Source organism: Metopolophium dirhodum, chromosome 8, assembly GCF_019925205.1.
Source record: "Metopolophium dirhodum isolate CAU chromosome 8, ASM1992520v1, whole genome shotgun sequence".
Taxonomy (NCBI): Eukaryota; Metazoa; Arthropoda; class Insecta; order Hemiptera; family Aphididae; genus Metopolophium; species Metopolophium dirhodum.
In genome coordinates, this window is record NC_083567.1 from 29,539,892 (window position 1) to 29,553,909 (window position 14,018).

Here is a 14,018-nt window from a genome sequence, read left to right on the forward strand (position 1 = left end):
ATTTATAGCTAAGTTAAATTGTTTCAATTAAACCGACGTTTAGTACTTATGTGTAACAATAAAAGGTGGCTTTACTGCTTAAGTCAGCACACGATGAATGAATACATTTTGTGGTTTATCGTATCCACAAAAAAAAAAAATAAAATATCCATTAATTAAGTACCCATACTATCTATATATGCAAACGACTAGAAACTAGAAATTACTAGCAAGTCGATAATGACAAGTTATTGATACGTTTTATTTCCAACAGGGAAATGTATACATTAGAAATATAATAATATATAATATTAATATAATCTGATGCAACCTTAATGTTTGAAAAATAGAAAATATACTCTCGCATATGATAAAGCCACGGGATCAAATTTGCTTCGAAAATTAAAATATCCATTACCATACATATTTAGTGGAAAAATGTAGCATTTTATGTGTTCATATACTATATAGGTGTTAAACTGTTAACACTTATTTCCAAACCAAATGTTTTAATCAAACAACTGCAAGCATTGAACTATAATTGCACAGTTGAACACTAGTTATTTTATGTACACAAATATGTAGCTATATGACTTAATGACTATTACACTATACTACCTACGGGTGTACCGCACCAATGTTACGTTTAAAGTTTAATAAAAAATATGATTGAAAAAAATACTCAAAAATGGTTTTTAGTCACTACGGAGACTGTATAACTCCAATATTTATATTTATTTATTTATATTATGATGAAACGAGTCGAGCCCAATAAATATTAAATTCAACTTAATAATTCGAGATTAAATACCTACTTGTGTTAGTTGTGCATATGGCCAAGTCTGGGCAAGTTAATGATAATTTTTACCTGAATTTAAGTTAAGTTGATAGAAAACATTTAAAAAAATTTAAAGTTAACAGTTAACCTAATTTTTATTTTAACTCAGTTAAGTTATTAATATTATTATTTTTTAATATCTATATAAATACCCATTAATATGGTTTAAAATAATAAAAATCATAAATATTATCATTGATTATAAATACTAGTATTTAAAATCAATGATATTATTGAACACAGGAAATACCCAATATATGAGCATAACCTAATTGATTATAATTAAAAAATAACTTATTTATGGCGAAAATATTTAATAATATTATGTTCTTGATAATTGTACATTTGTGAAATTGTGATTTGAATCTATATATAGCACAATCCACGTTTATATGCAGCAGTTAATTCGCATTGGTTTAATGTGAATTTAATTAATGCGCATTAGGGGGCGGGTTTACGTGCACCTGAAATATCAAGTATCTATAGAGGTCGGGCAAAATTTTAAGTTAATGCGAATGTTTCTTAGTCCATGTTTTATACTTTGTATTCCATGACCAAAACAATTTTAAAAATTTTTTTTTAAATTCCCGCGAAAAAATTAATTCACATTAAAGCGTTTACATGCGTTTCTAAATCCCGGAGTAAAATTTAATTCGATCTGACGAATCGAATTAAATAATAAATGCGCATTAGTTCAATGCGAATGCGTTTATATGCACCCAACTCCCGGATTAACTCAATGCGCATTGAGTTAATACGCATTGATGACTGCATATAAACGTGTCAATATAATAATATAATAATATAATAATATAATAATATCATATTACTTATTAGTATTAATTAATTATTGTTATTGTTATTATTATTACAATACGCCCGTACGCCGCAGTATGGTATGATACATCTTTATATATACGATAGTACGATACACTTAAATGTATATTGCTATATGTATAATTAAGTTATTTTTCTTAAAGAATTCTGGAACAATAAATAATTTTAACTATATTTCTAATTCCCTGTTCTAGTAAATGGTTATTCAATATGCATCATCAATAATTATTTTTATTTGTATTATTTAATTATTTATAAATTAACTTAACTTGAATTTGATTAAAAGTAACTCGTTATTTATTAAGTTTACATGAACTAAAATAAGTTAAGTTCAAAATTAAGTTAATGAAAATTAAATTTTAAAAAGTTAAAATTAACTTAACTTTAACTTTTTAACTCGTTTATGCCCAGACTTAAGTATTCCTATAATATGTATTGTTATAAACGTATAGATCTTCCGAATGAGCGTAGGTTCCTATTCAATAACCTTACACATTGACATAAATAATTCATGATTATGGTTTAATAATATAATAGGTAGTCGAATAATAAAATAATGCAATAATATTAGATATATTATGATAAATTCAAATGTATTACATTTTAATCCGATATTATTTCCATTACCTATATAATATTATAATACGAATACATTAATATGCATAATTAATATTATGTATTACGGAGAAAAGTAGAAAACTATAGGCATTTTATAAAATGCCAGGACAATGATTAAAATGCCCGGCTTTTCTAGGTAGACAATGCAGAAATATGAAGTAATTTTTCTAGTTTCATTTATAGATAACTACCGTTTAAAAAAAGAAACTTTATAAAGTATAGGTAGGTAACCAGAACGAAAGTAGCAGACTATTTTAAAGTAACAATTTATATTTTGGAAATTTGGAAATGTCAAGGTCGTACAAATTAAAGAATAGATATATTATATGAGAATGATTATCGAGTGCATTCACAATCTTTAATTCCATGATACATAGTAATATACTCTATAATATATAGTGAATCAAAAACAGGCGACCGACCACTTATCGCCTATCGCTTGCATACCTGTGGATATCAATAAATGTATTAAACACGAATATCGTAGTTCCAATAGTCTTTAAATTTTTGTACAACTCGACAACATAATATTTTGCTTGCACAAATATCATAATAATAATGTGTATGTTTTTTTCAATTTAAATGTCCAAATTACCCGCTGTGATAAATCCATCATTGTTATGTGTGTAAACTTACTGTATTCAGACATTCCGTGAAAATGCTCGGGCAATAGACATAAAAATGTTTAAATAATTATTCATACTGCCCAAAAATTCCAACGTATAGAGTACCCAGATTTATCACATTGACAGAAACGGCGAAACATATGCACTAAAAATAATAAAACTCGAACACGACTACGTTCATTAAATCACACTCTAAACATATGGCGGTCCTGCTATATAGACAATCACGTACACCATGTGTGTTTTCGTCCTTTCACGTGCATGGAAGCTGTGACTTCGTTTCAATTATCGGTCGTCCGACGTTCACAATATTCTATTTAATTTGTTATATATTAGATAACCAGATATATAATCGTTTGTTTTCCAGGCACTTCACTTCCAGATACAAAATTCTAATCGTATACAATATTATAAAATATAGGAAATATTAATCGTTTAAAATATAAATATCAAAATCGGACCAAAATCGAGCGGTACCCTGAAAGTTGAAACATAAACTGTATATTATATTCACGCCAACGGAAATGTATATTAAAACAATTGAGTGATTAAATGTAGCTTTTTTAATTTTTATAATTTATTTATTTATATCAATACGTACTATAGGTACCACTAAAAACGAATTTAATCTGAAAAGTCTGAACGCAATTATTATATATTTCGTTACAACAGTGGGCACTGGGCACGCCGCGCCGAGGGTTAGTTCAATTTATAATTTTACAATTTGAACAAAAATCTCGTTTTGTTTCCGAAGTTGTTATTGCGTATTATGCTCGGTTGAGAATAATATAGACGTCTGGCGAATGGCAAAACGTATTGGCTAAACGGGGAATGTTTTTTTTTTTTTATGCTAAATGAATACGAGGTAAAAATATAAATAATCATTATTATAATAATCAACACAATTTGTTTTCGAAAAATAGCCTCATTTCAGGTTGCTGAAATTGGTCAATTCCGGATTTAACGACGTGCCGTTTAACATGCACGCCGCATATTATGGTGTGTAATGTGTATGTACTATGTACACGCAACCTCATAGTGAGAATTTTTTTTCGTACACTGTTCGTAATAATAACAACAAAGATCGCTTGTCGCTCGTCTGTGGCAAGGGGAGTGGCCGTAAAAAGTCGTGTGAACGTAATCATAAAATAATTTTTCTTCCGTTAAAAAAAAAAAAGCTTATTCGATTAAACCGTACATACGTTTCAACCGTTGTAATTATATACACGAGACTATAAACCATAATATTATATTAATTTTACATATGTATCCGGCAGTTTGATCCGATCGCTACTTTCACGACGATCGCAGATACAACTGCGACGATAATATTATGTCGCTTACAAAATAATGTAAAACATCAACTCGCTCGTCGGCCGAACCTTCTTCAAATTTTGTATTGTCGACGATGAAAAATCAAAAATCTACATAAGTACAAGTGACGTATTTCCTCTATACTTTCCCCGGCGACATGGGCACTGAATCGTACCACATAAAATAAAACTGATTATAAAGGACAGATCATAAATTATTTCATTGACATATTATTATATAGCATAGCAGTGGCGTGGGCGTATTGACCGTGATTTTGAAGGGCAGTTGTCCGATAATTTTAAATGGTTGGGTTGGTGGGTGCCGGGTGGGTGAGTGCTGGATTTAGTGAGAAACCGTAGTACAAGACTAACTTCATATGAATATGATATTTAATAAGAATAATAGCGTCAACAATAAGCATTGTTTTAAGTAGGTAAAGGCTGGTTATTCGGAAAATAATTCACTTCACCGCTGTAGTATGGTAAATACTAAATTGTATCATCACTGTATATTATGATATATTAATTTTTATTTATTAATATATTATAACGTGCGGCGTGAATAAAATTATTAATCGTAAATATGCTCGCAGTACTTGACTGTGCGTATGTGACCGGCTGAGCAATATATATATCGAAATATTATATTTAGTCGCCGATCGGACGATACGAATGTACGATCATTACCGATAATGCGATAAAAATCGAGATATCAGACTGAATATAATAGTAAGTCATTAACTTATTAATAATAATATGTCCTTTATCGTATGGACACCGTTTGGCCGGTGATTGTTTGATATAATAATATTAAAACGAAGATAATAATAATATGTGTATGAACTTATTCGTAATTTCGTTCTGTTTGCCTGGCTCGTTTGGTTAAACATATTATCGTTCACGCTGTCCAAAAATCGTTTATAATTTGAAAGGTTACGTATATTATACATAATTAATGGCGATAAGACATTTTCTTTCTTGCACAGTCTGCGCGTTCAATAGTATAAGAGTATAAAACATATTAGGCATAGTCATGGATCATCGATTATCAATTTCATATATATTTTTAAATCCAATACCTATACAACCTACAGCCGTGCCACCATACGTTACGCGGGCATTATATATTATTATGGTTGTGTGCTCGAACCATAGAGTAATAATACTCTATGGCTCGAACACTACTACTACTACTACAGCTAACGGATAACAGAAATGAAAAAAATGATTGTCCCGACACGCGTCTGCGCTCGGAATACAAAAGTTAATAACAATTATTATTATCGAGACTGAGAGAACAAAAAAAAAAAAAAAAAAAAGGGTAGACCGGTTTAAACACGAAGTGAGGGGATGTCGTGATATTGCACCTGGCCTCATAACACAAAACCCATACCTATGTAATATGTATAATATATGCATCGTACGTAATATTATTGTGTCGGAGTTTGTGAGGGGAAACAGCCGAGGCCCCGGTACACGCGGTGGTGTACACCGTATAGTATTAAATCTATTGTGAACGAAACGTCTGCCGTTTAAATCAAGTCGTACGTAGGTACACAGCCTTATAGTAAATGTAATGGGATAAGACTTTAAAAAAAAAAAATTATTCCGACCCGAATTTGACGAACCGTTCCGAAACGGCGATATTATAATAAGTACACGATGCAGGTCACGGCGAAGCATAGGTATTCATACGTTATCATACGTTTTATACCACAGATATATAAACATATGACGTTGTATGGTTGTAATACATCTGCGAGCATAACCCAGAGAGAGACCACATTCCGTGCATAAAGTTTAATCCGCGTCTCCGTGACAGTATCCGGACAGTCTGTCGTACAGATACTATACCTAGGTGTATAGCGTGCAGCGCACAAAATGGTGAAACGACTTTGAAAGAATGTCAGGCATGAGGGGAAGATGAAAAATAATAATGCTAAAATATTGTTATTCGAGGAACTTGTACAATTATTTTAACGCAGCTGATGCATATTATATTATGTTGGACGCCGTTTATTAATTTGATTTTCTTTTTAAAACCCATAGTGGATATTGCCTAATAAATTATGTTTAAAAAATATTTGGTATGGGTGAGGATACTGGTCCTTGGTTGAGCCTATGGACACTAATCGTTTAAAGGAAAACTAAAAACTATGTAGACAATATACATAGGTATTACACTACCACTATGGTATAAGACTGTTATTTAGGATGATTCGGAATGCACTACGATGTTGGCTCTGCTTATTTACGAACGCATTATGTTGTTTTTAATAATATATTTTGTGTAGCTGAATGCAACGATTCAAATTAAATCGTTTAATTATACCACAAACCGGTTTATCGAGTAAGTGTATTAATATTACCCATGCAGTTGTACACGATTATACAATTTATTAGTATTTGTAGGTGCCATTTTTTTCTTTCGTTTTGTATTAAATGCTTTTTATATAGTTTAATAATTGTGTATAATATAACAACTACTAACTACTACAAGTATACCAATAGCCAAATTTAATAAGAATTATATCATATTTATATAGATTACACGTGGATATGTGCGGTACTATGCACACCCATTTTTGGACTCGAAAAATTAACGCACAGAATTATTTAACGACTAAAATGTAGCAACCAAAATTAATAACGGTTTAAAATTGTTAGCTCCGTAAGATTTGTAAGATGAATTCATAATATTAGACACTTGTGGCTGATAAATAATTAAAACATTAGTGTTGGCCAAAGTATTTGCTTAAAAACATCCGACGAGGAATCGTAGAAATTTGTTTTCAAAATCATAAATGCGCCCAACGAATACGTCGCGTAATATTTGTAATATTTTTATAATAATAATATGATGCTCGTGATTGTATTTTTATCACTCGAGTAACGTCTTGCTATCCAAATAATAATAATATGATGATAATAATATCAATATGTATTATAGTCGTCCGACCATCGCTATCTCGATTAGGTATTCGGCATTCCGCGGGCGACGAGTAACCCAAACGTCATATTATCATTTAATTTTATAAAATCCATCGTTCAAATATTATGTATATTATAAGACCAACGTTGATGCCATATACCTATAAACTAAGTTTATATAATATGTACCGTTATACCCATACGGCTATGGCATGTAGATAGGTTTATATAGATATGTCGAGTGGTTCGCCTGCTGCAGGTAAAATGTTATAATTCGAAAACCAAAGCGTCGGCGGTGCAGCAGGCCTACACCGTGGACAAAAATAATAATATTTAAGCCACGTTTTTATTTATCTATACATCGACGACACGACGACGACGACGACGACGACGATATATTTATTATACGAGTCGACGAACCACACATGTGTTAATGGGTTCTTTTATTATAATATTTTGTGTGTGCACTACGCACGTCTCTTTCATCCCACGAGTTAGGTGGTTCGTATAATAATATTAATAATGATAAAAATAATTGTCGTAATAACAATAATAATATAACAACAACAACAACAACAACAACACTATAACCAAATTATATTATATCGCACTACGACAGACGATGCGTGTCGTAATTCGTCTGGCGCTCATTTGTCCGGCGGGGGAGGCCCGGCAACTTGCTATAAGTATATTATATTATTTTAATATTATTATGCGACAATGCGACGCAGCGAGACGAATTCCAAGTTTGGACGTCTCTTATTGGCGGGCGGTCGTCGAGAATGACGAGTGAAAGGACGAAATAATATTATCACTAGATCCTCCGGCGGCCGTAATACGCACCAACAAGCCGACGACCCAGACACCCCATCATCTCTATGAGGGACGCCCCCTAAAAACGACAACCCACGGCGGGTGAAACGTGCGAGGGGTCGTATTCCGGATTCGAATATCCCTCTAAAATGCGCCCATCCAAACTCCACGGTTATAAATATTATTCTTGTCCGACATTTGTGTGAGCAACAATCCGAATTATGTTAGAGCTGAGGGAACATTTGAATAATTTGCTAAGTATTATGCTAAAAAATATTATGAAAACATTCAAAAATATTCGAAAAATTGTTGTATTTTAACAAAAAAATACCCAATGTATGCGCATGGAATTTTGAGAGAATTTTTAATGCTCGATGATAATTTTTTTCAATCGTCTACAAAATACGACGCGAACGGTTAAATATGATATTATATAGTATATTATCGGAGTTTGTTATTTTATCAAAAACGAGATACGATAAGATGAAATAATATTTCATACGCATAAGAACCACGTATTTTAAGTAAAAATGCAGACATGAGATGGATCCAGTCTATGGACTTCGATAAAAAAAAACGTATTGTAAACAAAATGCGTATTAATGTTTCTCGAGAGCGATGAAATGTTTCGAAAAAAAAACCTTTTCTATACTAGCATAATATTCGTAGGTAACATTTCAGAAGTCTTTCGGAGAAAAAATCACGTTTGATAATAATATGAGTATTTTGGGGATATTAAAATAATATATTATTATAAGACACGACGTGAACCACCGAATGACGGCAGACACAACCACCAGCAACCACCCCCGCCCTCGCCACCGACGCTACCACCGCCACTGAAGACCGGACCACGTGCGCCTCTCGATCTGACGGACGAGTGCGCTGCCGCCGCTCGAAAAACACATCGCCGCCGCAACCACAGCCGCCGCCATCCGCACCGGGGCAGAGCGCGGTGGGGGACGTCGCCGCCGCCGCCACCACCGTTGAAACCGGTGCGGTGTGCGTTGTCGGTTCGCGCGCGCCAGTCGTAGACCGTAGTGTTACGCGCGCGACAGTGCCTACGCGTGTTTTGTGCATTAATTTTTTTTCTCCCGTGCCGTTGCGTGCGGCCGCGTAGTCGAACGTTTCACATTTTTCACGTTGTCTGTGCTCGGCAGACTGACAAACTCCGTTCGTAGACCAATCTCGCCATGATCGGCGTGTTCAGCACGGTCGTCAGCCAGTCCCGACTGGGTCGGATCAAGCTGGTGATCATCGACAACCCAGCGTTCCGCGTCCACTACCGGCTGACGTTCGCCATGCTGCTGGCGTGCACCACGCTGGTGTGCAGCCGTCAGTACATAGGAGAGCATATCCGGTGCATCGCCACCGGCGTACCCAACAACGTCGTCAACACGTACTGCTTCTTTACCGCCACGTACACGGTGCCCGACACCAACCACTCGGCGCACCCGGGCGTCGGCCCGGTGCACTGGGACTCGCGCACCGTCCGTCACTCGTACTACCAGTGGGTGCCGTTCGTGCTGTTCGGTCAGGCCTTGCTGTTCTACTTGCCGCATCTCATATGGCGCACATACGAATCGGGCACCATCGCGCTGCTCGTCAACGGGCTGCAGCGGTTGTACCTTAGAGTGGAAGGTGACAAGGACGTGTCAGTGCCCGGTAACAGGAACATACCGTCCGAGGCAACCAGGTGGTCGAAGATGCGGGACGTCATGAACCACCTGGACACGGTTACCCGGTTCCGGTTGAACCGCAACTGGGCCGCGGTGCTCATCGGGTGCGAGGTGCTTAACCTGGTCAACGTCTTGCTCCAGATGAAGATCATGGACAAGTTCCTGGGCGGCCAGTTCTACGGATATGGGCTGCACGCGTTCGACGACGACAACGGCAACAGGTTGTTCGACCGGGTGTTTCCCAAGATGACCAAGTGCGACTTCCACAAGTTCGGGCCGTCCGGCACCATGCAGACGCATGACGCCATGTGCGTGATGGCGCTCAACATCATCAACGAGAAGATCTACGCCGTCCTGTGGTTTTGGTTCGTGCTCGTCCTTCTGCCCGTCAGCGTGTCCGCGCTCCTTTGGCGCGTCGCCCAGTACATGCTCCACTCACGTGAGTCCTTCAACCGGCTTCTGCTGCGCGAGGCGTCCCCTGGTGCCCGCCTCGACCCCGTTGACCTGGCCGTCATCGCCAGGCAGACAACGTACTCCGACTGGCTGTTCATGTACTACCTGTCCGGCAACATGGACGGCATCGTCTTCCGGGACCTGTTGCACAGTTTTGCCACCGGACTCCGCAAGGAACCAGGTTCGCAGGATAGCGACGACGACGACACGGCGCCACTGGGCAAGGCAATCATCTGATCGACGCCACTGCCATCAACGCCGCCACGCGCACGACAACCGTTTAAAATTATTAATTTAATATAATGTTATTATGATCACTATTACGTAATACATCAAGGTCCTGCAAAGGTCTTGTCGAATTTTGTGTTAGGCGACCCTTAATTTTCGCAAAAAACCAGTCGTGTGAGTGTGCGTGTACGTTTTCCCTTCTACCCCACCCCACCTGAACCCCCCCCCCCCACCACTCCTGTGATCAACCCATATTTTTTACTGTCACTCCCCCGCCCACCACCCCGTCCCCCACCCCACATTCCTTGCTGTAATCCTATAGTGACAATTTTATATTATATACTTACAAAGTTATAACTTAATAGAATATGATATTATTTGTAATGTCGCGGTTTCTCGATACCGCCAGTTTTCAATTTTTGTTTTTTTTTTTTTTTTTGTACGTTTATAATTCCTCCCGAATACTCGCGTTTGATCCAAATATTAAACCGATTAAAAGTCAATGTCGGAGAAAAAAAAATAATAAAATAAAATAATAATGGCAATTAAATGTGTATCATTCGTGTACTTAATTTCAGTAATTGACGACCGATCGGAGGTGCACAGGTACCCGCTTCGAAGGTCGTCGTCGTTACACATATTATATATTTATAGTTTATTAAAAATTATATGCGTGTAGGTTATACGCGTATATAATATTATTATTATTATTTGTACGATTATAATATAAAATGGACTTTATACTCATGATGATAATGACTTGTATATAATATATGTAAAACTCTGTACGTCTCACTATTATTATTATTTTTTTTTCTAATATATTTTAAGTACATCAATTTTATCATAATATATTTTAGTTGGACGAAATTAAAGAAAAAATTATATCATAAAGAAAATACGACAATATTGATTTTGATCGAAATATATATTTATTCATTATGTTCTATTATTACATTATATTACGTACACGTGCGTCATAAAAATATGTTTAATGGCTATTCATAATAATATGTCTTGTTCTTCACAACAATTATGTATATTATAATAATTGCTGACATGGTTACGCACATCACGTTTCGTGATAAGCCGTTCCGGTTATTTCTGTTTCGATATCGTCGTTGTACAGACTTGCACAATGTTCTAATATAACATCAATACGCAGTGTAGTTGAGTAGTGATAGTAGGTACACACGTCGTATATATAATAATATAACTGCTTAAATGCATGTATTGGAACGACTGGGATACGAATATTATGCGATTCGAGTGGTAATAAATATTAGAAAATAATATTATTTTCGTCGGCGTGTAATGTGTATGTGTAATAATAATATTAATGTCCGTGTACAATATTATTGTATCGTTATAAATTATGATAATATTACTATAATATATAGTGGCGCGGACGAATTATCACGAACGTTTTCCACTTACAATAATAATGATAATCGCATAACGTATCCGTACAACGATTTACTATAGTATACTATAATAATGATAACGATGATTAGGTCGTGTTCCATATGACGTGTTTTATATTTATCGTTCGGGTGACATTTTTTAGGCGCCACTTTACAGACAGACTCCGCCATCCTGTCGAAATGAAAACTTTAAATATTTATAAAAAAAATTGTACATATGTATTATTAATATTTTTTAACTGCTATTGTAAAAATATATTAGGAACCGTGTATTATATTTTCACGCTTTTTGACCAAACAAATATAAATGTATAATTTATATATATTATATAAAAAAAAAATTCAACATAAGAAAATCGCTACATGAAAAATCGAGTGAATATCCAGTGATGTTAAAATTTGAACTTCAGACGATCATAAAAATTTAATTTGACTTTCCGGTAAACATTTTTTTTGATAAAGGTAGACAAACTTGTATTAAATTATCAAATTTTAGTTAGATAGTTAGATAAAAACTTTCATGAATTTCTAACTCAAAATAATTTGCACATTTTCGTGATTTTTACGTAATTTGTCAAAATTTGAACTAAATGCTTATAAAAAAAATTGTGACTGTATTTTTAATATTTTTCAACTGCCATTGTTAGAATATATTAGTAGTCTCGTATTAAATTTCAAGCTTGTTGACTCAACGAATAAAATTAATAATTTAGAAAAATTAATGACTCTTAAACAGCTGTAATGACTAAAAAGTGGTTTACTGTAGGTTAGTAAAAAAAAAGACAATTGGGGGGGGGGGTGTACAACCCCCCCCCCTGAGAACGCCACTGCCGTCCCCAAATGTCCAAACCTTTTTTAAACCTAAAAACATTCCTACATTCGGCGTTCGTGTCTTACCGTTGTCCGCATTCGAGATTGTGAGCACGGATTGCTTGTTTCCCTTTGACAATAACTAATGACTGTAATGACTAAAAAGTGGTTTACTGTAGGTTAGTAAAAAAAAAGACAATTGGGGGGGGGGTGTACAACCCCCCCCCCCTGAGAACGCCACTGCCGTCCCCAAATGTCCAAACCTTTTTTAAACCTAAAAACATTCCTACATTCGGCGTTCGTGTCTTACCGTTGTCCGCATTCGAGATTGTGAGCACGGATTGCTTGTTTCCCTTTGACAGTATAACTTTGATGTTGTCCTCCAGGAGTTTGACGTACTATCTTATTCATAATGTCTCCTCTCCGTTAATGAGTATGTTTTACTATTTAACGCCCACGAAAAGTTAGTCGTATAACAGCGCCTACGCGTTGAGCAGACTTGGTAGAACTCACTACACAGATTTAAATAATACAATATTGTCTACCACTGTGTCCCCACACGAGGATGACGATGACGATTATTGGGTACGACGATCAACGGGCCGCAGTCGTGTAAACAAACACGCCACCGACGCCGCAGCGATCGTATTATAATAAACAATATTGTATTATATTATATTTTATTTTATGTCTAGTCACGACTATCGTTTCTCGTATTCTAAACTGCTGGTATAATACCATCGCATATTATAATAATAATATTATGATGTATTAGTGGCCAGTGGGATATATTATTACTATAATACGCGTTGGTAGGTCGACATTACGACGTTAATCATTGTACACCAGAGGAGAACCGCACGACGACGACATATTTTGAAAACTCGCAATAGCGGTTGACTAATGGTCCCGGACTCCCATATGACACTTCTCAGTCGTATTTTTTTTTATCTACACCCAATTCCTGCTCATTTGGCCACAAAGAAAACATTGTTTTAAATACGAATGGAAATCTGCGGCTAATTATTGGCAATTGCTGCGGGATATTCAGGTTTGTGATGACTCCATATCTAATGGCACTATAATATTATTAACAGATGATAAAATACCATAAATAGTGAAAAAAAATAGTAGATTAAAGAAGGGCCTAAACTTGATTGATCGATTTCAGTTTTCCAACGTCATACCGTAGTGTACCAAACTTGTTTACGTATTTCTCTAATAATTATTATTTATTATATGACGATTAGAATAAAACATTTACTTGATCGTAGTGACGTAGTGTGAAAACAACAAAAACATATTTATAGAATGAACAATTTCTCAAAGAAAATACAAAAAGAATAAATGTACCTATATACAATTTAAAAATTAAATAATATGCGCATTATATAATATTTTGATAAGATATAATATACTATTTAATTTAATTTATCTAGGATACATGGTTCCATTTTACTTCTGCACTT

The 14,018-nt window shown here is 35.2% G+C and overlaps 1 protein-coding gene across 1 annotated transcript; it reads left to right on the forward strand.

Moving 5' to 3' along the window:
• The first annotated feature begins 8,945 nt into the window (after positions 1–8,945).
• Positions 8,946–11,257, forward strand: LOC132950678 (innexin inx7). Its single transcript, XM_061022211.1, has one exon. The coding sequence runs from the start codon at positions 9,149–9,151 to the stop codon at positions 10,322–10,324; it is 1,176 nt and encodes a 391-aa protein (XP_060878194.1). The 5' UTR covers positions 8,946–9,148; the 3' UTR covers positions 10,325–11,257.
• Positions 11,258–14,018: the final 2,761 nt, after the last annotated feature.

Bases quoted from the DNA above. Each gene is read 5' to 3' on its own strand.
- LOC132950678 (XM_061022211.1), top strand. From the start codon at position 9,149: ATGATCGGCGTGTTCAGCACGGTCGTCAGCCAGTCCCGACTGGGTCGG.